Source organism: Oikopleura dioica, chromosome 1, assembly GCF_907165135.1.
Source record: "Oikopleura dioica chromosome 1, OKI2018_I68_1.0, whole genome shotgun sequence".
NCBI lineage: Eukaryota > Metazoa > Chordata > Appendicularia > Copelata > Oikopleuridae > Oikopleura > Oikopleura dioica.
In genome coordinates this window covers 4,776,257-4,797,464 of record NC_137291.1, presented here as the reverse complement: position 1 = coordinate 4,797,464, position 21,208 = coordinate 4,776,257, and the positions used below count along the sequence as shown (strand labels likewise).

At 41.1% G+C, this 21,208-nt stretch overlaps 9 protein-coding genes across 11 annotated transcripts; 3 read left to right on the top strand and 6 right to left on the bottom strand.

The window, feature by feature from the left end:
- The first annotated feature begins 3,290 nt into the window (after positions 1-3,290).
- On the top strand, positions 3,291-4,168 carry LOC145710570 (uncharacterized). The gene is made up of 3 exons (XM_081788343.1): positions 3,291-3,507; positions 3,547-4,006; positions 4,049-4,168. Exons 1-3 carry the CDS (start codon positions 3,388-3,390, stop codon positions 4,120-4,122), a joined length of 654 nt encoding a protein of 217 aa, XP_081644469.1. The 5' UTR covers positions 3,291-3,387; the 3' UTR covers positions 4,123-4,168.
- A 64-nt stretch (positions 4,169-4,232) lies between these two features.
- Positions 4,233-19,758, bottom strand: LOC145695380 (adenylate kinase isoenzyme 1-like). 2 transcript variants are annotated; one of them, XM_081772376.1, is made up of 5 exons: positions 19,626-19,758; positions 19,358-19,585; positions 19,171-19,311; positions 18,997-19,132; positions 4,233-4,242 (listed from the first exon to the last, which is right to left on the bottom strand). In XM_081772376.1, the coding sequence occupies exons 1-4, from the start codon at positions 19,716-19,718 to the stop codon at positions 19,007-19,009; spliced, it is 588 nt and encodes a 195-aa protein (XP_081628502.1). In that variant the 5' UTR covers positions 19,719-19,758; the 3' UTR covers positions 4,233-4,242; positions 18,997-19,006. The 2 variants fall into 2 exon arrangements, with proteins under 2 accessions (XP_081628502.1, XP_081628501.1); XM_081772375.1 differs by lacking the exon at positions 4,233-4,242 and having other exon boundaries at positions 18,991-19,132.
- Positions 4,295-7,059, top strand: LOC145695374 (cytochrome P450 2E1-like). Its single transcript, XM_081772368.1, has 7 exons — positions 4,295-4,640; positions 5,542-6,013; positions 6,074-6,233; positions 6,280-6,507; positions 6,560-6,633; positions 6,671-6,825; positions 6,867-7,059. Exons 1-7 carry the CDS (start codon positions 4,309-4,311, stop codon positions 7,024-7,026), a joined length of 1,581 nt encoding a protein of 526 aa, XP_081628494.1. The 5' UTR covers positions 4,295-4,308; the 3' UTR covers positions 7,027-7,059.
- Positions 4,601-5,303, bottom strand: LOC145695381 (uncharacterized). Its single transcript, XM_081772377.1, has 3 exons — positions 5,245-5,303; positions 5,072-5,200; positions 4,601-5,025 (listed from the first exon to the last, which is right to left on the bottom strand). Exons 1-3 carry the CDS (start codon positions 5,254-5,256, stop codon positions 4,771-4,773), a joined length of 396 nt encoding a protein of 131 aa, XP_081628503.1. The 5' UTR covers positions 5,257-5,303; the 3' UTR covers positions 4,601-4,770.
- LOC145695377 (uncharacterized) lies at positions 7,057-8,551 on the bottom strand. The gene is made up of 6 exons (XM_081772370.1): positions 8,471-8,551; positions 8,210-8,373; positions 7,739-8,159; positions 7,469-7,646; positions 7,320-7,425; positions 7,057-7,277 (listed from the first exon to the last, which is right to left on the bottom strand). The coding sequence occupies exons 1-6, from the start codon at positions 8,506-8,508 to the stop codon at positions 7,198-7,200; spliced, it is 987 nt and encodes a 328-aa protein (XP_081628496.1). The 5' UTR covers positions 8,509-8,551; the 3' UTR covers positions 7,057-7,197.
- LOC145695375 (protein phosphatase 2C 1-like) lies at positions 9,070-10,296 on the bottom strand. Its single transcript, XM_081772369.1, has 4 exons — positions 10,046-10,296; positions 9,864-10,001; positions 9,523-9,821; positions 9,070-9,484 (listed from the first exon to the last, which is right to left on the bottom strand). The coding sequence occupies exons 1-4, from the start codon at positions 10,254-10,256 to the stop codon at positions 9,086-9,088; spliced, it is 1,047 nt and encodes a 348-aa protein (XP_081628495.1). The 5' UTR covers positions 10,257-10,296; the 3' UTR covers positions 9,070-9,085.
- LOC145699197 (uncharacterized) lies at positions 10,373-14,103 on the bottom strand. Its single transcript, XM_081776463.1, has 12 exons — positions 13,972-14,103; positions 13,569-13,926; positions 12,995-13,523; positions 12,532-12,886; positions 12,192-12,439; positions 11,950-12,147; positions 11,782-11,907; positions 11,565-11,680; positions 11,366-11,523; positions 11,260-11,322; positions 11,102-11,213; positions 10,373-11,059 (listed from the first exon to the last, which is right to left on the bottom strand). Exons 1-12 carry the CDS (start codon positions 14,045-14,047, stop codon positions 11,008-11,010), a joined length of 2,391 nt encoding a protein of 796 aa, XP_081632589.1. The 5' UTR covers positions 14,048-14,103; the 3' UTR covers positions 10,373-11,007.
- On the bottom strand, positions 14,160-15,898 carry LOC145699207 (solute carrier family 25 member 44-like). The gene is made up of 7 exons (XM_081776473.1): positions 15,641-15,898; positions 15,514-15,592; positions 15,315-15,442; positions 15,174-15,275; positions 14,874-15,075; positions 14,700-14,831; positions 14,160-14,600 (listed from the first exon to the last, which is right to left on the bottom strand). The coding sequence occupies exons 1-7, from the start codon at positions 15,884-15,886 to the stop codon at positions 14,500-14,502; spliced, it is 990 nt and encodes a 329-aa protein (XP_081632599.1). The 5' UTR covers positions 15,887-15,898; the 3' UTR covers positions 14,160-14,499.
- LOC145695378 (uncharacterized) lies at positions 17,307-18,935 on the top strand. Of its 2 annotated transcripts, none has more exons than XM_081772371.1 (5): positions 17,307-17,434; positions 17,888-18,054; positions 18,125-18,282; positions 18,348-18,525; positions 18,570-18,935. In XM_081772371.1, exons 1-5 carry the CDS (start codon positions 17,322-17,324, stop codon positions 18,749-18,751), a joined length of 798 nt encoding a protein of 265 aa, XP_081628497.1. In that variant the 5' UTR covers positions 17,307-17,321; the 3' UTR covers positions 18,752-18,935. The 2 variants fall into 2 exon arrangements, with proteins under 2 accessions (XP_081628497.1, XP_081628498.1); XM_081772372.1 differs by lacking the exon at positions 17,307-17,434 and adding an exon at positions 17,640-17,846.
- Positions 19,759-21,208: the final 1,450 nt, after the last annotated feature.

The window sequence follows — 21,208 nt, the reverse complement described above, 5'->3', positions numbered from 1 at the left end:
GCTCAAATCCATCCGTAAAATTCACCACCTCGATTTCCTCGATTTTTGTCCCTTTTTCAATCCAACGAGCAAGGAGGCTACAATAACGGCGAGAAAAATGAAAAAAGCTGCGATGAGCTCAATTTTGCGCCTCATTTTTGAAAAAAGGATCCAAAAAGTCTTCCAAAGTAAATTGTTTATGATCTCAAATAAAACTTTCATGGAAGAACAAGAGGGGTAAGCTCAAAGTTATACATATCTTACATATGTATGGTACATATGATATGTACCAGGGATGAAGATCAAAAGGGTGGCTGCAGGTAATTAAAACATAGAAGATGTTGTGTTCAAGGCTGAGATTTCAAATGTAAATATAATATAATTCTAAAATCAAAATCAGCGAGTAAAAAGACCCTTGATTTAAAAATTAGCAATTCAAATCAACTCCCCCGGCATGACATAAATTTGGCGCGCTTTATTAGAATCGCATCAAAGATGTCATTGGAAAGTGAACATTCCAGATTTTGAAAATGGTAGTGGTCATCCAGAAAGGTTCATTAGAGGTCTCTAAATACGAGCGCCGTGGCGGATCAATTTCATTTGGCAACTCATTTTGCTTCGCTAAGGGCGTTACTGGATTATCCGACGGGGCCCAAATGTCACAGTTCCATCGTCTGTAACAGCAGATTTCGCATTTTAGCAAGTACAGACAAGCTAAAATCCGAGATGCCAATTTTGATTAATTTCTGCTGAGCTAAGCTGAAATGAATGAAAATTTCTCTGAGCTGAGCGGATCTTTATCAGCTGCCATTGAGCTGAGCTGAGCTGTCCTATTTTGCGAGGTCATTGAGCCGAGTTGAGCTGAGCAGAAATATTTTAATGTAGTGGAGCTGAGATGAGCATACCCTTTTAAGAGCTGAGCTGAACTAGGCTGAGCTGAGCTGAGCTGAGCTGGCTGGGCTGAGCTGAGCTGGCTGAGCTGAGCTGAGCTGAGCTGAACTGAGCTGAGCTGAGCTGGCTGAACTGAGCTGAGGTGAGCTGAGCTGAGCTGAGCTGAGCTGGCTGAGCTAAGCTGAGCTGGCTGAGCTGAGCTGAGCTGGTTGAGCTGAGCTGAGCTGGCTGAGGTGAGCTGAGCTGAGCTGAGCTGAAATAACTGGAATTTTTTTTTGTAAAGCTCTTTTTGAACTTTTAATGAGCTATTATTCTCTTTCAAAACTAAATTAACTGCACAGCCAAAAGTTAGAAAGTTTCCCGAAATCGCGGATAGAGCCCCAATTAATCGACCACCAGACATTTTTCTCAAAATGCTTGAATTTCCTTATTCGATCTTGGAGCGGCCCTCAAGGACTTGTCCCAGAGGGTCGTCGATTTTCCACCGCATTAGTTTTAGAATGGCCGCATTTCTAGCGTTGCATTCCGTTTTTTCGCGCATAACAATGTGTGAAAAGAATGGTCGAAATTTCCATTTTCTGGGGAAAATTGAAATTTGAGAGTCTATTACTGTTTCGTTTATTTTTAGCGTGAGTTAAAAGGGTGAGTAACCATCAGCGACATTTCTTCCCTTCCAAAGATTCCCCATTTTTTCATGAATTCGGCTTTGAAGAAAATCGCCAGTAGTAATTTTCGGAGACCATTAAGACTTCAACGTCGCCTGTATTTCTTTGCTCAATAAAGATCGATGAATTTTTAGAGGGGAAACATTCTTGGGAGCATATCTTTAGTCCGAACTTGGGGCCCCCAATTCTATTTATCCCCAAAAATTTTTGGGCCAAAAACGTGCCAATAAATTGGGAAACCAATTTTGGAAGTGATTTTATGGATCAGGGTTTCGATTGGCAGGTAGGCCAAATCTTGCAATCTTATTGGTGATCTAAAAATGCACTTCCATATATTCTTTTGAGGATAATTTATCAGGGGTAAGTGTACTGGGGGTTAAAAACAACCCCGGTTCAAAAATAACAATTGGCTTTTCAGAATCTTTCCTGATATCATCAGCTTGATTCGCTTTCACAGTTAGCGAAAGAAAAAAGAGAACTTGAGAGGGATTTCAAAATCCCGGACTTGCAATTCAAGTTCTCGGGCTCCTTTTTATAAGAAACTAAATGAAGATGCAGACAACAAACTAGACACTTGAAAAGAATATTTTCCCCGCTATTTAATTTTTCATTGAAACGAAGAGTCAACCGAAAAAAGTTAACTTTTGAAGGAAAAGTTGACCTAGATCTCGACCACCAATCTGATAAGCCAAGCTTCAAAACTGTCCTTTCATGCCCACTGAATCCATTTTCATCTAGACTCCGAGGGCGCTGTAGCGACCGCATTTATCACTCCGGTCCTTATTCAATTACGCGAATATCTCTCTTTCAAACTCATCAATTTCATTTTTCCTGAAACAAGAAAAGAATCAAAAATGCGTTTTCTATTTTTGACCGCGTTTGCAAATGGTCAAATCGGATACAGCGAAGTCGGAAACAACGAAGTAAATTATTTCAAAAATACAAAAATTTTAAAAGACTTTTTAAGAGCGGAATTGAAGATATTGGCGAGAGAAAACATGAAGCCTCAAAGAAAATGGTCGAAAAATTTTGAAAAATTAGAAAAAATTTTCTCGAAAAATTTTTTTGATTTTTCTTCAACCATTGAAAAGATCGCGATTCCAGAGTCGGCGAATCTCGACTGCTCACATGACCCATTCGGGAATTTCGTCGGAGTTCGAGGAATCGGCCTGCATTTAGACGAAGAGCTACCTTTTCTGGTCCACGTGATTGCTAATGACAGAGGTACATTTTCAAGAATTCTTTTCAAGGACCCATTTTTTCAGAAATCTGCAACGGAATAATCCTTGGCAGCACAACACTTTTGGCACCAACTGCTTGTTGCTCGGAAATTGAAGAAAAATCAATGTCGACTTTGATCAGCTTCAGTACTAATACAGGAACCGTTCACGATTTCGCGCATCTCAGTAATGAAAATGGAAACTTTTGCTCGATCGAATTGGAAGAAAGTCTGACTTGGTCAAGGAACGGGATAAAAATTTCTCAAAAAATTTCTCGAAAAATTTTTCAAAAATTTCTCCAAAATTTTCCAAAAATTCTTCGAAAAATTTCTAAAAAAATTTCTCAAAAAATTTCTCAAAAAATTTCTCAAAAAAATTTCTCAAAAAATTTCTCAAAAATAATTTCTCAAAAAATTTTTCAAAAAAATTTCTCAAAAAATTTCTCAAAAAAATTTCTCAAAAAATTTCTCAAAAAAATTTCTCAAAAAATTTTTCGAAAATTTCTCAAAAAATATTTTTTAACCCAAAAAAGTCTCACTCGACCAGCTTGCTTCCCCCAAGTCAATGAAAATTTTGGGCAATGCTGGGAGCTCGATACAAGACAAGCTTTTTACAAGTCGAAGAGCTTGGAAATGGAAAATTGTTCTGAAGGCGATTTTTGCAGCAGCTCGTTTGGATGTAGAGAAAATGACGTCGGGAATCCAGTGATTTGCTTGAACAAAGAAAATCAGATCAATATGGTCGGGTTCAAGGTAACTAAGAGATTTGGAAGGATCATATTTATCTTTTAGGAATCGTGTCTGGGCGACATCAACGTCTGGTCCTCCCTCACAGCCGCCAACAACAACGATTACATCCTCGCTTCATCAGTTGGCCTACCGACTTCGACTACTCAAGCTCCAAAGAAAACCCCACCACGAAGAGTTACTCGCCCCCGACAGCCAGCTAACAAAGCCGTTTCGCAAGGCCAAAACCAAGGTAAGTATAAAATGACTTGCATGCGTTGCAGCGGCAAGAATTTCTTCGACTGCCACAAGAAAGCGCAGGAGGTAAAGTGCGGCTGGGATGAGGTTTGTTTCACTTCGGTCAGGAAGCGAAACGGGCGCTTGATCGGAGTCATCAAGGACTGCAAGCAGAAACTCGCCTGTGTCAACATGAGAAACCACAATTTTAAAAATGGCGGGGCAGATGATCAATGCAGGCTTACGAAGAAACGAGGACCGTCTGTTTGTCGGCAGTGCTGCGACTGGGGTAATTTTTTTTCATAAAAAATTCTGGATTATTTTTTTCAAGGCAAAAACGCGTGCAAAGACAAGTTTTGGAACGAGTCCGCTGGTTTCGACTGGAAGAAAAATTATCTCCTGTAATTGCTTCTTTCCCGTGATTAACTGTAAATAAACTGTGAATACTGTCAGCCTCCGAGGAAAATGATCATTACGTAAGCTTGCGATTTCGTAACATCTTCCGCCAAATATTTGTTTATTTGCCTTCGAAAATTCTGGCGAGATATCCGTATTCCGAGCAAATTGAGGGCGAAAGTCAAAGAAAACGCGATGCTGACCGAAATATCAGCGCTTGTAGTTTCCCTCGCCGCCTTAAAATGGTGGATAACAAGAGACAAACACCCGAAAATCCCCCATATTCGCCCAAAAGTCGACTTAGCCGATGACGGGCCTTACTATGTCGTCCAGAGCTTTTTCGAAGGACACAAGAGAAGTTTGCCGATGTACTCTTACCCGCTCCTGGATACTTTGGGAGGGCTTCTGAAGATGAACCTGCATGTGATTAATGATCCGATCAAGGCGAAAGAGATTTTTTCGAAAAGCGAAGCCGTCGGCGGGCATTTTGAGATGACCGGATGGTGGCATCTTTTGGCTGAATACAGGTTCGTTTTTTATAAATCATAATTTATAGAGTCACACCCTTATCTTTTTTGCCTTGCTAAATAAAGATCATGAAGATCGTTTTCGAATATATTATTAAAACTAGAAATTTTCACGACAGGAAAAACGGAATTAGCAAGGGTTGGCCTCAGCTAAGCCAAGTTCTGCCATGAGAAGATGATACCATTGATGGACGGCTACGAATTCTTCCTTCGCCGCCTCGACTTCTTTCTTCATTGCCTCCAACTCCGCGTCCGCTTTTTCTTTCCACTCTTCAGCTTCAGCTTTGAGCTTTCGTTTTTCATCCTCCAACTCTTTGAGCCTTCGTTTTTCATCCTCGAACTTTTCTCTTCGTTTGTGGGCTTCTTCAAAATACTTTTGGAGCATCTAAAATTAACGAATCAGGAGCTTATTTTTTTTATTTTTAATTTACCTTAGCCTCAGCCTCATTGAAGTCTAGTCCAAAAGATCGCAAAATGGCTACAAATTCTTCGTTGGTGACGATTCCATTTTTATTGAATTTCTTCGTGTAGATCGAGAGGGCTTCCACGAATTTCTCCTCCTAGAATGAAGCATGTTTTCTTTTTTGAAATTATAAAAAGTTACCTCAGTAGACATTTTTGTGGAATCGAAAAATGAGACTCTCCAAGACTTCGAGGGTCTAAAAAAATTTGGGTTGTTTTTTTGAAAAAAATTCATTTTTAACAAAAAAAAAAGAAGTCTCGGTTTTTGTAATAGTTTCTAGCAGTTTTTTCTCTTCAAATACCGGAAAAAAATGGTCAAAACTTGGCGAAAATCTTCTCGTTTTTTTTGTGATCGAGTGAAATGGCGCGATTCTCGAATTAAAACCGGTTTTTATCAGATATGCCAACTTTTATTTTTCAGCAAAAAAACATGATTTAGGCGGAAAAAGAAAGGTCGAAACTGGGAAACAATGTCGAACGAAACAATCGGCTTGATGCGCGATCACAAACGATCCGACCCGAAAGGAACGAAAATTTCAAAACTCTGCCGTCGAAGATTGATGGAACTGGCATCAAGAAAGCAATATGAGCCAAAATGGGTGGCAAAAGTTGATGCTCAGATTCCTTGGGTCGTCGAGACGCTCAAAAGAGTTGGCGAAAACGGAACCAAACCGATCGACACATTTTCCTATACGATGCCCGCTGCCTTGACCGTCGTCCTTGATTTTGCACTCGACATTGACTTGTCCAAGCACACAGATTACCGGGACAGAATCTGCTTGTACGCGAACAACGCCCTTGAAAGCGTAGTAAAGCTGGACAAGTACAAACTGTTCTTCATTCATCTTCCGAGCTGGCTTCGTGCTTGGATACCTTTGCGATTTTGGCCGGATTGGGTCGCTTACCAACAGGTTTATTTAAGAATGACAATTTAAAAATTGAAAGAGTGCTGAGATTATTTGCTTTTTAAGGGACTATACGATGATATTCTGGACTTGCAAGAAATGCACAATAAAAACTGGTCTCTCGGCGACGAAACTGAAAGTCTCTTGGCGATCCTTCAAACCGATCAAGCTCAAGGAAAGATGGAAGAATGGGATGTTATAAATCTGATCCAGCAACTTTGCATGAGTAAATTTCAAATCCTCGCACTAGAATTTCAAGCACCCGTTTTCAGCTGGGGCAGATACGACCGCTTCCGTCACCTCTGGAATCATGATGAATCTCGCCCGCTTCCCAGCTGTCCAGGAAAAGCTCTACAAAATCCTCGAGTCTCAAAACTTTCGCGCCGACGAGTTCAAGGAATGCCCCTACTTGCTCGCCACAATTTACGAGATCTACAGATACTGCCCGATGATCTACAGAAGTTTGCTGCACAGTATTACCGAGAAAACAGAAATCCTTGGTTAGATTATACGGTTATCTTCGGCGACTTTTTTTTTATTTTGTTCTTTTAGGGGAGACTTTCGAAAAGGACGAATTTATTTGCTTCAGCATTACCGGAGCAAACATGAATGAGAAATATTTCAAGGTCAGTGGAATTCGCCTGCTTATCTTACCGAATGTAGGACCCTTGGAAATTCAATCCAGACAGGCATCTGAACGAAGATGGAGAGTTCCAAAAGTCGCCATATCAGCACCCTTTCAACACTGGCAAACGATCCTGCCCCGGACAGATTTTGGCCGACATCGAGCTGTTTCATTTCATGAAGCATTTCATCAAGTAAGACCATCGAGCTCAGCGACATCGAATTAAAAACTCAGACATTTTGAATTCAAACTGCACCCTGACCATCCAATGCCCGTGGTCGAAAGCGAAGAAGGCTGGAACAGCTTCTGGACGCGACAACCTCACCACGCGCCGATGCACCACTTCCTCCAGCCAAAAGAGCGCAAGTTCCTGCTTGTTCCACGCGACAACTGATTTTTTTTTCAATAAAAAGTTCGATTTTTTTCCCCTTGAAACTTTTATTTTCAAAAAAAGGAGCACATTCAGACAAAAAACAGCGACAAACAAACAAATATTGTAGCCTACTGTATCACAGAAGGAGTGTTACAGTACAATAGGAACTTTTCTACGGGGCTGGCTTTTCAATTAGTCGTTTTCGCCAGTAGCGGCTAGGTAGAAAGTGTAGGCCGAAAAGGCGATGAAAATAATTCCTCCAGCGATATTTACTGAAAGAGATTAGCAAAGTGTTGAGAAAAACTATTGCTTACGGTAAAATAGCTTGATTCGGTTAGCAATAAGCCGGCCAAAGATGATCGCTGCGGAAGTACAGACGAAATGGCCGATGATTCCTCCGAAGAAAACAGCCGTTTTATCCTGAAGCTTTTTTAGGAAAAAGACAAAACTGGAGGGAATGTACCGTAGAAACAGCAAGAACAATTGTAGAAATCTGGGAACGATCGCCCCATTCCGCGAGGAAGGTCAAAACGAAGGCTTTGAGAAAGACGGGGTTGATGAAAATTGTCAAGAATTTCTCCACTTTTTTCAAGCAAGTGATGTTTTCATCGCTTTCTTGGATCGCTGGAAGTCCACTGTCTTTTTCATCGATTTTCATGAAAGAAAGTGTCGAAACTTTTTTTTTTGAGAATTTTGCGAAAGACTAGGGCAGTCAGTTGAAAATCTATTTCCTGGAGAGCTTCTACTCCTCGTCGTGTTAATTTCACTGACATGCGACTGAGCAATCGGCTCATTTTCCGAGGGGGAGCTCGAGTTTCTCACGATTTCCACGACCATTTGCGGATTATCGACGTCTTTCAAGTCGGTGGTCGAGTTCTTTCGGAATCGCACGCGCAGCTCCTCGTCATCTTCTCGCAGCTCCATGGCGACTTCTTCCATTTCTTCCGTCGCTGAATTGTCCTTGTTTTGATACCCTTCGTAGAGCATGTGGAGAGCGAAGATAAGGAAGAGACTGGCGGCGATGTAGTGCGTCACGGACGTCGAGAGCCAAGTCTGCTGGGTGACCACGTGACCAAGGGCGCAGGAGAGGAAGGTCATCAGTACAAGAGCTCCCCAAGCACCAGCGAAGACGACCAACCGGTTGTATCGCATCGCTAGAATTGACATTAGGGGATGAGGGAGCGTTGACCCTACATGAACCTACCCATGATACAAGCAACGAAAAAGGTCTTGTCCGCAATTTCCGTAAAAAGAACGAGCGTGAATGCTTGAGTCAATCCATCTCGAAACCCTCCAGATTGAATATCAATATCGAGTTCATCCATTCTGTCAGGATCAAATTTTTCAATCGACGCGCTTCGTCTTTCTCTTATTTCTTTGGTTTTTCACTTCTCAAATAAATGTTTGAAAAAATGAGCGTGAGAAAAAGCACAAATGCTTTATCCCGAGAAAGTAAAACCAAAACCTGAATTGAAGAAAATCATTTTCTTCTGGAAATCGCATTTTTTGCGAGTCCGAATTTCGAACTGGCTCCTTCTGAAAAAAGACTCTGAAAAGCGCGGTTTTTATTACTACCAGATGACGTAAGGGAGGACACAGTGTTGAACCTGCTGAGGATTTGATATTGTAGGCGTGTTGGGCTGCCCTGCTGATCGATCCCTGCGCTGGGAGACTCAAACCTAGTGACCTCCGAAAGGTGCTAGACATCGTAAAATCTGATTAATTGTAAATTGACCTACTTTTTAAGCAAAATTGACCATTTATTATTAAGCTTAGAGACATCCTTATTCAGAACATTTGTAGTTAGCATATTCGGAAATTTTTTATTGAATCAATACAGAAAAACAGAAGATCAGAACCAAAGTGCAACTAGTAGCAGTTTAAGAGTTTTTATCCCCACCCCGAGAATTCGTATATTCTTCGCCAATGCGAAAAAATATACGCTGTTTTAGAGCTCATCTTTTACTTCCGCTGGAGCTTTAAAAGGTTCGAAAAAGCACACCAAAAATACACGACATGTATTGATTCATCACTGAATCAATGCGTGAAGCTTCATGCAAAGAAAAGAAATTTTCAGAACCTATTCTGATTCTAGCGCAATTACGATCGCAGCCATATTATCTTGGGATCCAGCGGAGAGCGATTTTCGAAGCAAGTCATAAGTTCGTTTTTGAATATCGCCGTCTTTTCCAGTTGCGAAAGCGGCGACTTCTTCGTTCGTTAAATCGTCGAAAACTCCGTCTGATCCGACGACAATGTGGGTGACCTTGCTTCGATCAAGGATTGTCACGTCAGGATCGACGATGACTGGCTGCTCGCTTTGGGAGACCTGTTTCATCTTGAGCTGGAAGTCGCCGAATGCGCGGGAAAGGGCGAGCTGGCCCATGACTCGAGGGATGTAGGTCTTTGGAGGAAGCGTGACAAAACCACCGGCGGCGTTGATTCGGGCGGTTTCGACGGGATCGTCTGGTTTGTGGTCCTAGAAACTGACGATAAAGGTATTGATGATCAAGTTACCTTTGAAGCAAAAATAACCGGGCTATCCTCATTCTCATTAATCAGAATCGTCCTCGAGTCGCCAACATTAAAGAGAATCACATGATCCGGGGTCAGAAAAACACCCGTACAAGTGCATCCAGAAGTCGACCTGATTTTCGGATCGAGCAGTTTCTTATGAATCTTTTCTTCGTGCATCAATTCGACATCAAACTTGGGAAATTGAATTTCTACTAGTTTTTTGAACTCATTTGGGTCGATGTCGTCAGCTTGGTTTTCAAGTGATTCGAAGAGTTTTTGATTGGAATCAAGGAGGAAATCTGAAGGAAGTCAAGAAAAAGGGAAATTCAAAAACAAGAAACCAGTGAGGTTCTTTTCGGCGAGCTTGACGATTTCGTCGCCACCGTGTCCGTCGAAAACGATGTACAATGAAATAGCTTGATGCTTGTCCGTCAGATATTTTCTCGTGATCACTCGGTCTTCCATGTGATTTCTCATTCCTGAATGTTCCTTCAACAACCCTCTTAGCCCCGAGAAAATAAACCTTGCATCCAACAAGCGCCAAAATGATGGTCCAAGCTTTCGTCCCAGCTCGAGCCCGAATCGTTTAATTTTTCTTCATGAACCGAGATATCCGCGACATTGTATCTGCCAGACTCGCATTCGGGAACATATCGGTTCGAATTCTTCCCAACCCAGTTTCTACCGCTTTTTCCATGGACTGATGCGACTAACAGAAGATTTGAGAGTTTCATGCTCGTTTTTGTTGCTCGAAATCGACTTTCTAGGAGTTAAAAATCTCAAAGTCAGAGCTCGACATATTGTTTTAGGATCAAATATGAGTAAGGCAAGAGAAAAAGCGAAATCTATATTCCGTGAATTTTTTTCTTTTATTGTCTTTTGATGAGGGAGAAATTTAGTCAGGGGTTTGTAAAATTTTGAAGGTCACAAAGTCAAAAAACAGTTAAAATAATGCTAATATCAAGGAAAAGAGAAAGGAAAGCGCAATAAGAAAAGTTAAGATCACAAAAATGAAAATTTTTAAAATGGCAGTGATTGGATTTTATATTTTTTAAAGATTGAACGGAGTTTTTTAAACAAAATTGAACAGGTAACTTCCTTATCACTTCCTCATCCTTTTTTCTAACTAATAAATATGAATACAATTCGGGCTGGAAATATATGTTAAAATGAGTATGAAGGAAACGGTGATGTTAATATAAAATATACTAATTTTAAAAACGAAAGAGAGGCGGTTCTCATGGTCCGGGTCCTTCATCGTTGAAATCAGCGATAAGGGACCTTTAAAATGGTCTTCAATGCGCTTGTATCCGTAAAAAAGGGAGAGAGAGAGCAGTTATAAATTGACACTTGAATAAAGAGGCGAAAAGAACGTAGAAGTCTGGTTAGGGGAAGAGGAGGAAACGGCGGGTTTTTCATCATCATAAATACTTTTCAATAATAATCGTTTTTTCCGTCAGCTATTTTTGTGAGTTTTTTCAATTTTCAATGTTTCTTCAGCGAGATTTTCAGGCGCAAACCGGTTCCTTCCTTCGAGCTAAATAAGTTTAAACGAGCTGCTTTTATAATTTGAAAAAACCTTCTCCAGTCGCCTCGTTCCCTCGTTGTTCTTCGCTTTTTCTTGCTTCTGTGCTCTTTCTTTGGTTTTGGTTCAAGAGGATAGTTTCTTATTTTCCAGCCGATTCCGTCTTCTACAAAATATAATCAGTTCCTGCTAAAAAGGTCGAAAAAGGTTACCTTTGTAGCTTTCCATAGAACGGGCAAAGTATCCTTCTCGTTTGGGACTGGCTACTCGCGGCTCTAGAATAAGATTAAACTGCTGCCGATCAAAGTATATTTTTACCGTCAAGAATTTTCTTCTTCTTTTTGGACTGCGTAATTGCGCCGTGGTAGTATCTCATTTTCTCCTTCTTCTCCATTGCCATGTGCATTGTGATGTAGTCCTCGTCTTCTGGCGGCTCCGTATCGGATCCAAGATCATCCGACGACCTCTCGTCATCGCTAGAAAAATCATTGGAAAGACAGATAAAGGATGAACGAACCTGTCTATGATTCGGAAGCTTGGAGTGTCAATTTCCTTGCAGGTCAAAAGTTCGATGTTTGTGCAAAGCGACGCGGAAGGCGGGAAATAGACGGTGTCTTCCGTACTGTACTGGCTCTGAAATTTGATAAAAGATGAGAAAGAGCTGGTTGCTTCGACAGAGACAAGCCAAATTTGTAAATATTCTCCTCTTTGATTTCAAAATTTTGAAAACTTACCCTGCGTTTCTTTTCTTTATCTTGTGAATAGCGCTGTGTTCTACCGCGGCTGGATTTTTCCGGCACTTGAAGCTCGTTCGAAGGGTTGAAATTGTGCAAATAGGAAGTGATCGCGTCGGATAAACTCTAGAATTGATATTAGAACATGGGACTTTTGAGCGTTCAGACCAATCTATCAGGATCGAGTGGGTGGTGTCTACTCTTGAATCGAAGTTCTGGAATTCTGATGAAGTTCCTTTTTCGTCTGTGTTCAAATGAAAAGGGTCTGACTCGGGCGCATGATTCTTCTGGGATGTTTTCGACGATTTCAAGCTCGCTTTCCTCATTTTCTGCTTTTATCTCTTCTTCCTTTGTTGTCAGGGTTTCCTTAACACAAATAAATGGAAGCTAAATCGGAAAAATCAACGTACGTTGCATTTTTGGATGATATCTTCGACTCGCTGAATGTTCTTGATTTCAATAAGGCGTTGGGCTTCGACTCGTCTCATATCAGCATCTTCATCAAGCTGCCGGGCGGTGAACTTTTTTTGCTCTTGCATTATTTTAGCATCAAAAACGACGCTTTCTTCTACGTCTGACTCTTCCGTAGTGGCAGCAGAATCTTCCGAATCGTCCGAATCGTCCGAATAATCCGAAGAGTCCGAAGAATCAGAGTTATCTTGAAAAAAGATGAATAATCAATCAGTTTTCGACGGAAATTCAAATACGAGAAGCCACCCTTCTTATATAGCTCAAGAATGAATAACTTACAATCTTTGACTGGTCGTTGACTCTCCATTTGAGTAGGAGATTGCTTCGTCGGCAAATAACGAAGCGCGAGTTGATGATGTTCTTCACGAGCGATAGACTCTTCGTTCAATTCTCTGAGCCTCATCAACAGCGCTAGTTTCATCTGCCGCTGTTGGTGAAAGAGCATTAATTTCTCCTCTTTCGTCAATGTTTCGAGCTCGTCCTCGGTCTTAACTTGCTCTTGTTGCTCGTCCGATTCTTGTGTCGTCTGAGCAGAAGATGATTCTGCAGGAGGACTCGTTTCTTGCATGTCCGATGGGGATGAGTCCATTTCGAGCTTGATTTGCGGGGAGGGGTTGTTGTTCAGACTCGTTTCCTTAATTGAACTCGTTATTTTTGGGAGATCCCTTTTTATTGAGAATTATCAGGACTCTATTGAGCTTTTAAACATATTTTGCAAAGCCCAGTTCTGAGAGACACTTACAGACAGCCTTTCAAGAGGAAGTGGACGGATGAAAACATCACCATTTTCAGCAGGATCGATTGTTTCTTCTTGAGGACTTCTTCGAGGACTTCTGTGAGGACTTCTTTTCATCGGACTTTCTTTGAGATCTCGAGGTGAATGAGAGGAGAAACCATTTGAAGACTGGGAAAAGTCGATTGTTTCTTCCTGATAAGTTTCTTCTTTTACGTGCGAGTTGATTTTCAACGATTGTAAATCTTCCTCTATCGCCTCTCCTTTTTCAAATGCGTCTGTATGTTGCGGACTTTGGGTATTTTGGGGACTACTTGAGGACTGAAGTTGCTCTTCGTTTTGACTATTTGCAAACGAAGGGTTTTCTTGTGAAGGGTTGTTAATGCTGGGATCTTCTATTGCTGACCAATTGGGCTGAAATTCATTATGTTCCGGAGCTTTAGGGCTAGTTTGAGGCTTGTGGAAGCTCGGTTCGTCATCTTCATCATCATCATCTTCTTCGAGTTCTTTTTCAATAGTTTTCGGAGGAGAAAGGGCACTAGAGATAGAAGTAGAAGAGGGCCCTAAACAGACAGCCAATTACCTTTCAAATTCTGATTCTGAACAAACAGATTCATCGGTGTTTGGTTCTAGGGACTCCACTTCCATCGGAACGAAATCTTTATTAGACTCGACTTGGTAGGTCGTTAGCTCCATTTGTAAGTCAATCGGACGATCATCGGCGTCCAAATATTCTGATCGCGGAGAAAGAGCGTCAATGCCCCCTGATCCCGGCTGAGCGGCCATGCTTTCCAGCGCGGACTCTTCGTTTTCGGTCAGGTCTTGTTCGTCTTCGCCGTTCTTTTGGAAGACATTTGAAGACTCGTCTTTGCTGCACGTAGGACTTCGCGGCGCTTCAAAAGTTTCTCTTTGGGAGTTCATCAAAATATGCGTCTTGGTCGCTGCTCAAAAAAAAAATAAGAATCCAGGAATCAGAAAAAAATAACCTTGACTCTCTTGAATGTAAGGCTCTTCATTCTGAATGTGTGGCTTCATGCTGGTCGAAGGATTGAATCCTCTCATTCACGATATTTTCACGCTCATCAAAGCTTTTCTGAAACGATCAGTTTTCAAAACAATACTTCGATTCTTTTCATCCTTTTTCAGCTTGATTTCGATCCCTTCTTTAAGCATTTCTGACAAAAATGCCTTCAGATAAGTTGCAACATAAAGAAATTTGATCTTCTTTGAATAACTCAATTTTCGTTTCGAAAAAATAAATTTATTAAATTCTAATTTTTCAGCAGAGGAACAGTTTTGCACGAATACTTTAATTTCAAAGTCATTCAATTTCATTTCTCTCTCAGTTTTTTTTTTGTTTTTTGATAATTACTCGTTGTTTTCCATTGTTTTGCATGTAACAGTTTGCGTTGAGTTTGTCGTATCTTACAGTAAGACATTTTTGGTTTGGTAATACAGACAGAGTTTTTGAATCTTGAATAAATACACGGTTTTGACTTTTTTGAAATTGGCGATCACGAAATGGAATCTTTTTGGGAGGTGCGGCGGATCCAGAAGTAGCCCATCACGATTGGGGAGGAATTTAGCAGACCATACAGGGTTCGCGCGAAGTAACCTAAAGTTAACATAAGGTCTTGACGCCCTTAGCGCCATGTCTCAAAGCCGCAAGCCTTGGTGGAGGATCTTCCCTAGAATCTAGCGCCGAAATACGTACCTTTGTAAAGTCCAGCTATTCTTTCGGACTTCCAAAGCTCTTTGAACACTTGGATAGACGAACTCTTCCCTTCTGACAGTTGATATCGCGCTCGAACAGTGTCCAGCGGTGTCGTTATCAAATTTGTGAAGACTAGAGTTTGCTTTAAGAAACTGTGATAAAGAAATTTTTTACCTGAAGCAGTAGCGGCGGAAAGACTAACTTGAAGATTTTGGTTTGGAATGAAGTCGTACGTCCGCCGAGCTTTTCCAAAAGTGCCCCAGAAGATCGCGCTTTGGGGGCCGAATGTAAAGAGGGAAATCCAGAAACCACGGTAGAAGCCGGTCAAGCCGCCGTTGCGGAAGATTTTCTTCGCGAGAGTTGATGTTTGACGCAACTAAACAACAGATAATTAAAAGAAGAGACCTTTATTTTCAAAAATAAGTGGCTGAAGCAAAAGCCCACTCAGGTTTCAGAAATAAGATTTTGATTTACCTGCTCTTTGGTTTTGAGATTTTTGGTGTTGACTTGCTGGTGCTGGCTGACGACGTCGACGGGGACCATCCAGAGTTGACTGGCGGCGCAGGCGGCGACACCCTTTTAGGAGTTAGAAGAAGTCGCGAAAGACGCTTTTACCGATAAGGAGTCTTTGACGGAGGCGGGTAGCGACGAGGGCAGAAACTGCCAGCTCAGCTCGAGGGAAGTGAGGTAGATGAAGCCAGCCGGCAGTGACAGCATACTTATTGGATAACCCTTGAAGAAACCTGAAGGAGATTTTACGCAAGCCTGTTTTCATGGTAAATATCGGGCTCTTCTCTGGGAAAGAGATTCTTACCTTGAAACCCTTCTCGACGAGCAATTTTCTTGATACAATCGTAGGTGCCCGAATACTGAGCATCTGCTTTATTTTGGAACTGAAAGAAGCGGTTCAAAACGATCCAAAAGCTCCATTTCTTCATTACCTGTAATCTGGTCTTGACAACTTGAAGGGGGAACAAAACCGTCCTCATTCCGACCATCATCGTCAGCAGCTTTCCGAAATACTGCTTCTTGTCCATTTGGGACCATTTTGGCTGATTTGGGCGACTTTGGCCAGCATCACCCATCGACGACGATTTCAGCCGATTTCCGAATTCCGATTTTTCAATTTTCAAACGACATTTTTTTAATTTTTTCAAAAAAGATTCATTCTGAAATTTTAGCATCATCAAATTTTTCAAAACACTAAAATGGAGCAGCTCCGAAAATTAAAATTGGGTTCGGCAAGCAGCATAAAAAATCAAGACTCTTGCTCATTTTTGATAACCTCTATGGTCTTCTTCACTCAAAAAACAATAAAAGTTGACCTTCTTCTAGGTCAATTTTGTTTCAACGCTGTTTGTCGCTTTTTTTCCTTCATTTTTTCGCAGTCGGAGAATTTCACTCTCCTTCGCGCTCATACGGAGTGATGAAACTTCTTGAATGTCACGTTCCATTGTTTGGATGTTGCTTCCCATCGCCGTAATGCATATCTGGAGCATGAAGAACTCGTGCAGGCGTTTTGACCATGTTTTTGTCGACGCTCATGCCGATATTCTGCATGTCTGCTCCAGCAGCCTGCGTCGCCGTTTGCATGTTCTGCTTGATCGCATTGAAGGTCTCGGGCGCAAAATAGTTGACCTTCTTCCAGGTCAACTTTTTTTGGTCGCGCTCGTCGCATTTTTCCTTCATTTTTTCGCAGTCGGAGATTTTACTCTCCTTCGCGCTCACATTTTCGAATTTCTAAAAAAATAAATTTAATTTTTTTGTGAAAAATGTCCCAAAACTTGGATTCGCCAACCAATTTTTCAATAAAAATCGTGCTTAAATTTCGAAGAAAAAAAATCAGCTCTAAAGCGAAACTCACCTTCTTTTACCTCGCTCTTCTCCACTCAGGAAAACGGAAAAAAAGTTGACCCTCTTCCAGGTCAACTTTTTCTGGTCGCGTTCGTCGCTTTTTTCCTTCATTTTTTCGCAGTCGGAGAATACAGTCTCCTTCGCGCTCACATTTTCTCAAATTTCTGAAAAGAATAAATTGATTTTTTATGCATAAATTCTTTATGGATATAAATAATGATTTTTTAAACAGAATATTACAAAAACAATGTTTAAGTAGCACTAGCTTTTTTTAACAGAAAAGCCGCGCCGCGGCTATTTTTTCCAAAATTTAATTCAGAACTCAATTAATTTCAAAATAAAATCGAAGCCAAGAAAGTTTCTTTATATTTTTTCTCTGCCTTCTTATTTCCAAATATCTCTCATTTCTTATGTCATTTTCACAGTAGTACAGAGAATTCACTATTTTTTATTTTTTGAACGAAAAGCGCAGAAAACGAGAATCGCGCTCTGAGGCCGCGTTGAATCACCCACGCGTTCCCAGCCAATCGCGGAAGCGCAATTTTTACCCTGTCGAAAACGAAGCTTCGATTTTTCAAGGTCATCTGAGGTCACTTTTTTTCATTTCTCGAGCTGGCTGGACGATTTCATTTTTTCTGCAAAAAAAGAGAAAATTCTTCAATTTTTCGTTTCAAATTTTTCGCCGCGGCTTTTTTCCTGATATCTAAGAAGCCGCACGCGGCTAATCTTTTTTCATTCAAATTGAAAAGCTTTTATTTGAATTTTAGAATGGGTTTAATAAGACAGCATGTTGACAACCCAGAACTCATTCTTTCCTGCGTGGCTCTTCATTCCGTCCTCATTCTTCTCACAAATGCTCTTTCAAAAATCATCAAAAACAGGTACTTTCTTATGGGTATCTCTTTCCCTTGTAGTAATGGATCAAGAAGCCGCTTGCTGCTTCGGGTCAAAGGAAACTTATAGCCGCGGCTATGCGCGGCTTTTTTTCCTTTTTGCTCGAAGCAGCAAGCGGCTTCTCCACCCTTCTTATCAATTTTTATTTGAATAGATCATAGATGAAAAGTTAATTTCTAGATAGCTAAAATCTGTTTGAGCAAACATTGTTTACTGCTCAGTAAATTTACTGTCCTGTCTTTGCAATTTTCCGGCCAGATTTGTCTCGAATTTGAAGAAGAGAAAGATGATAAAAATCGGGGACTATGTTAAACACCCGGAACTCATGGTCGATTATGTAGCAGTAGTTTCCTTGCTCGCAATTTTTGCCACTTTTTCGAAGAAAATTATCAATGCGAAGTATTCTTTTCTCATTTTCTTCCCTCTCATTCTTTTTTTAGTTCTTCTGGATTACTGAGAATCGTCCTGACGGAAATCGTCTCGTCGTTTATGTTCATTTGCGCGATTTGGGAAAAAGGACTTTGGTTTGAAAACGTCAACGAAACTTATTTTCACTTTGCGACTGCTGCTCAAGTGATTTATTTCACTCATTTTATGCCTGGAAAAGGTGATTTTTTGAGAAGAGCGGCTTCTCAATTTCCTTCTCGTTTGGCATCTTGAAATAATCCGTTTTCTAGCGAACCCGTTGCCGATTTTGGCGGAGCATGGACTCGCCAAGATGCTGCTCGTTTTTCCTTTCCAGATTTTGGGAGCGCTTGGAGGAGCCAGATTTATGCAAGAAGTGTACTGGAAGATTGGATTCTTGCCATTTCATTCGACCATTTCTTCTGGAAAGGTGATTCTTTGAGAATATGCTTTCGAAAAAGTAATTCACAACAGCTCTTAAAACCCCCTTTTCAGTGCACACCAACGCTGGGAATCGACCAACAAACAGGAATCGCCATCGAAACTGCTCTCGTCTTTTTGATGATCATCGCTCCTGAAATCGAAAAAGCGCTGGCGAAAACGCTCAAGCTCGACCAAGACAACACTGTCATGCTCTCTCAAGCTGTTTTGGTCGCATATGTCGTCAAGACATGTAAGTTTTTTGGACATTGCTGGTTCTTTATTTGCCTTTTTTAGTTATTCGATCGACTGGTGCGATTATGAACCCCCTTCTGTCAATCCTCATCAACTTCCACTGTATTTCGACGCCACAGGATCTTCTTCAGCACGCAACGACGTACTGGGCTGGCCCTATCGCAATCACAATGATCATGGGCTTCTTCGCAAAACGGGACTCTTCAAAGAAGAAGACCGACTAAAGAAAACCTTTTCCTTTTTCGATTCATCCGTGCAGTTCAATCTGGTTCAATTTTTCGATCATCAATTATCAGTTCAATTTACTCTTTGGGCTCTGTAGAAGAGTTTTCTTTTGATCCTTTCATTGATTTTTGGTACTTTCGTTCATGGTCTTTCTGTTTTCAGCAAACAAATAAATATTTAGCACAAAAATTAGGTTGTTTTTGCTGTGTGTGTATTTGAAAATACAGTGCGTTTTGCTATTTACAAGGTTAAATTTACAACTTGTCGAAAAGAAGACAGACTTTGGCGAAAACCTCATCGGGGGAGGACTCGGCGACGGCTCGTTCGATTTCGTAGAGCTTTCCTTGCTGCTTGTAGTAATCGACGACGGGAGCAGTTGCCTAAAAGATGGGGATGGAGAGGGAGGAAGCGGAAGTACCTTTTCGAAGGTGTTGAGTCGAGCGCGAATGGTTTCTTCATTGTCGTCAGCGCGGCCGGAGGTCTGACCTCGCTTGATCAGTCGCTGGACCATGGTTTCGGTGGCGACGTCGAGGTAGAGGACGGAGGTAGCAGGGGCGATCTAGAAGGCGACTCTTAGAGTGACGTTTTTGGCAGAATTATCATACCGAAGATTCGAATTGCTTTCCCTGGTCGACTTCTCGTGGGTATCCATCGATCAGGAAGCCCTTGGCATCGGTGTTGGCCAACATCTTGTCCCGGATCATGGCGAGGACGGTTTCGAGAGGGACGAGCTCGCCTCGCTTCATGATTTCCTGAAGCTCCTGGCCTCGTTCAGATCCAGAAGCGACTTCAGCGCGGAGAAGGTCGCCAGAAGAAAGGTGGCAGTAGCCGTACTTGGAGCTGGATAGGAGAAAGAAAATGAATTAAAAGTACCTTGGCGACGATTCGCTCGCACTGAGTGCCTTTTCCGGAGCCAGGGCCTCCGACGATAAAGATGATCTTCTTTCCGGCAAGTTCTGCAGCCATTTCTTAATTCACAAGTTATTTTCTGGGCATTTTTGAAAGTTGAAAAGAGAAGAAGGAGGAAAAGAAAGTCTCTGTTCTGATAAATAAAAGGCATTTGCGAAATCGCTAGAAATGATAATTGCCTCTGCTCAGAGCGATAAAGGAAGGGTCAAGCTCAGGATTAGCAACTTTTCCCTTGGAAAGGATGTTACCATTCTAGCGTGAGCAATTTAGCTGTTGATTTTCTGAAATTTGAAATGAAAATGATCAATTCAACGACAATTAAGGGAAATTTGCTGTAATTAATTAAGATCTCCCGCCGCTGTGGCGGTGCACTTTGCATGGTCAAAGCAAGTGCTACTGCAATTTCGAGAAAATTATTTTGAATATAAACTACGGTCTTTAGAAACACGACAAGAGTAGAGTACTCCGCAGCTTGTTTCGTAAAATATGGATTAAGAAAGCCATTTTCGGACATATACCGTATATGATATACGCCAACAAATTGATTTTTACCTGGGTTTATCAACGAGCCAAATCCGCATATTTCACTATTGCAGCCTCCCATTCCGGGTATTTTTTCTCTGTTTACGGTTAATTAGCGTCTTTTCTACTCCACTGCCAAATTTGAGAAAAGATGAAAGAGCGGCAAACAAGGAAATGACTCAATTTCTATTTAAAAAACCCTCAAGATGAAAAAGGAGTTTTTCTCAAAATCAGCTGTCTAAGTCTTACTCTACGACATTTATAATTGACGATGTCACGCGAAAAATCATGGCTATTGATTTTTCAATGGGCTCCTAAGGGGGCTTTGCAACGAATTATTTTCACCGGCGACGGTTTAATGACCCAGATCTGGGAGATCAACTTACTTTCTTTCCTTTAGAAAACTGAAACTGAAGAATTCTTCTTCCAAGGCAATAGATAAAACAATAAGTTCTAGAGAAAAAAACTCACCAAAAAGACATTGCGCGTGAAAATGAATTTTGTGCCGTCAAGAGCCTCCTCGACGGTAAAATGGTCAAAGTTCTTATCATTTTTCGAGATAAAAAATCATCGAGCAAATTTTTTACCAAAATCACTTGCTCAGCGCCTGAAAATCAAGAAAATCGTTATTCAAAAAAACAGCTCAGAATGCCCTTTTATTAAGGACCCACCCCCGGTCAGCTTTTTTAGAAAAATCAAATTTCGGAATTTTTATATTTTCCCCGGAAATGGATTCTACAGGTCAAAAAACGATTTTAAGGTCGATTTTTTGGGGGTCTATCTCGACTCTAACACCCTCAAAATCGCATTTGAAAATTGGACTTTTCGTCGAAAATTGACGAATTTGCACTAATTTTGGCAAAAATATTGATGTTTCTTGGTCAAAAATTGCTCTTATCAAGTTTTTAAAGCAAGTTAAATCTGAGGACGCAATAAGAACCAAAAATATGGTGTTTTTAAAAATTTTCATTTTTCGAAGGAAAAAGTTGACGGGGGGGGGGGGTCCTTAATAATTACTTGAACAC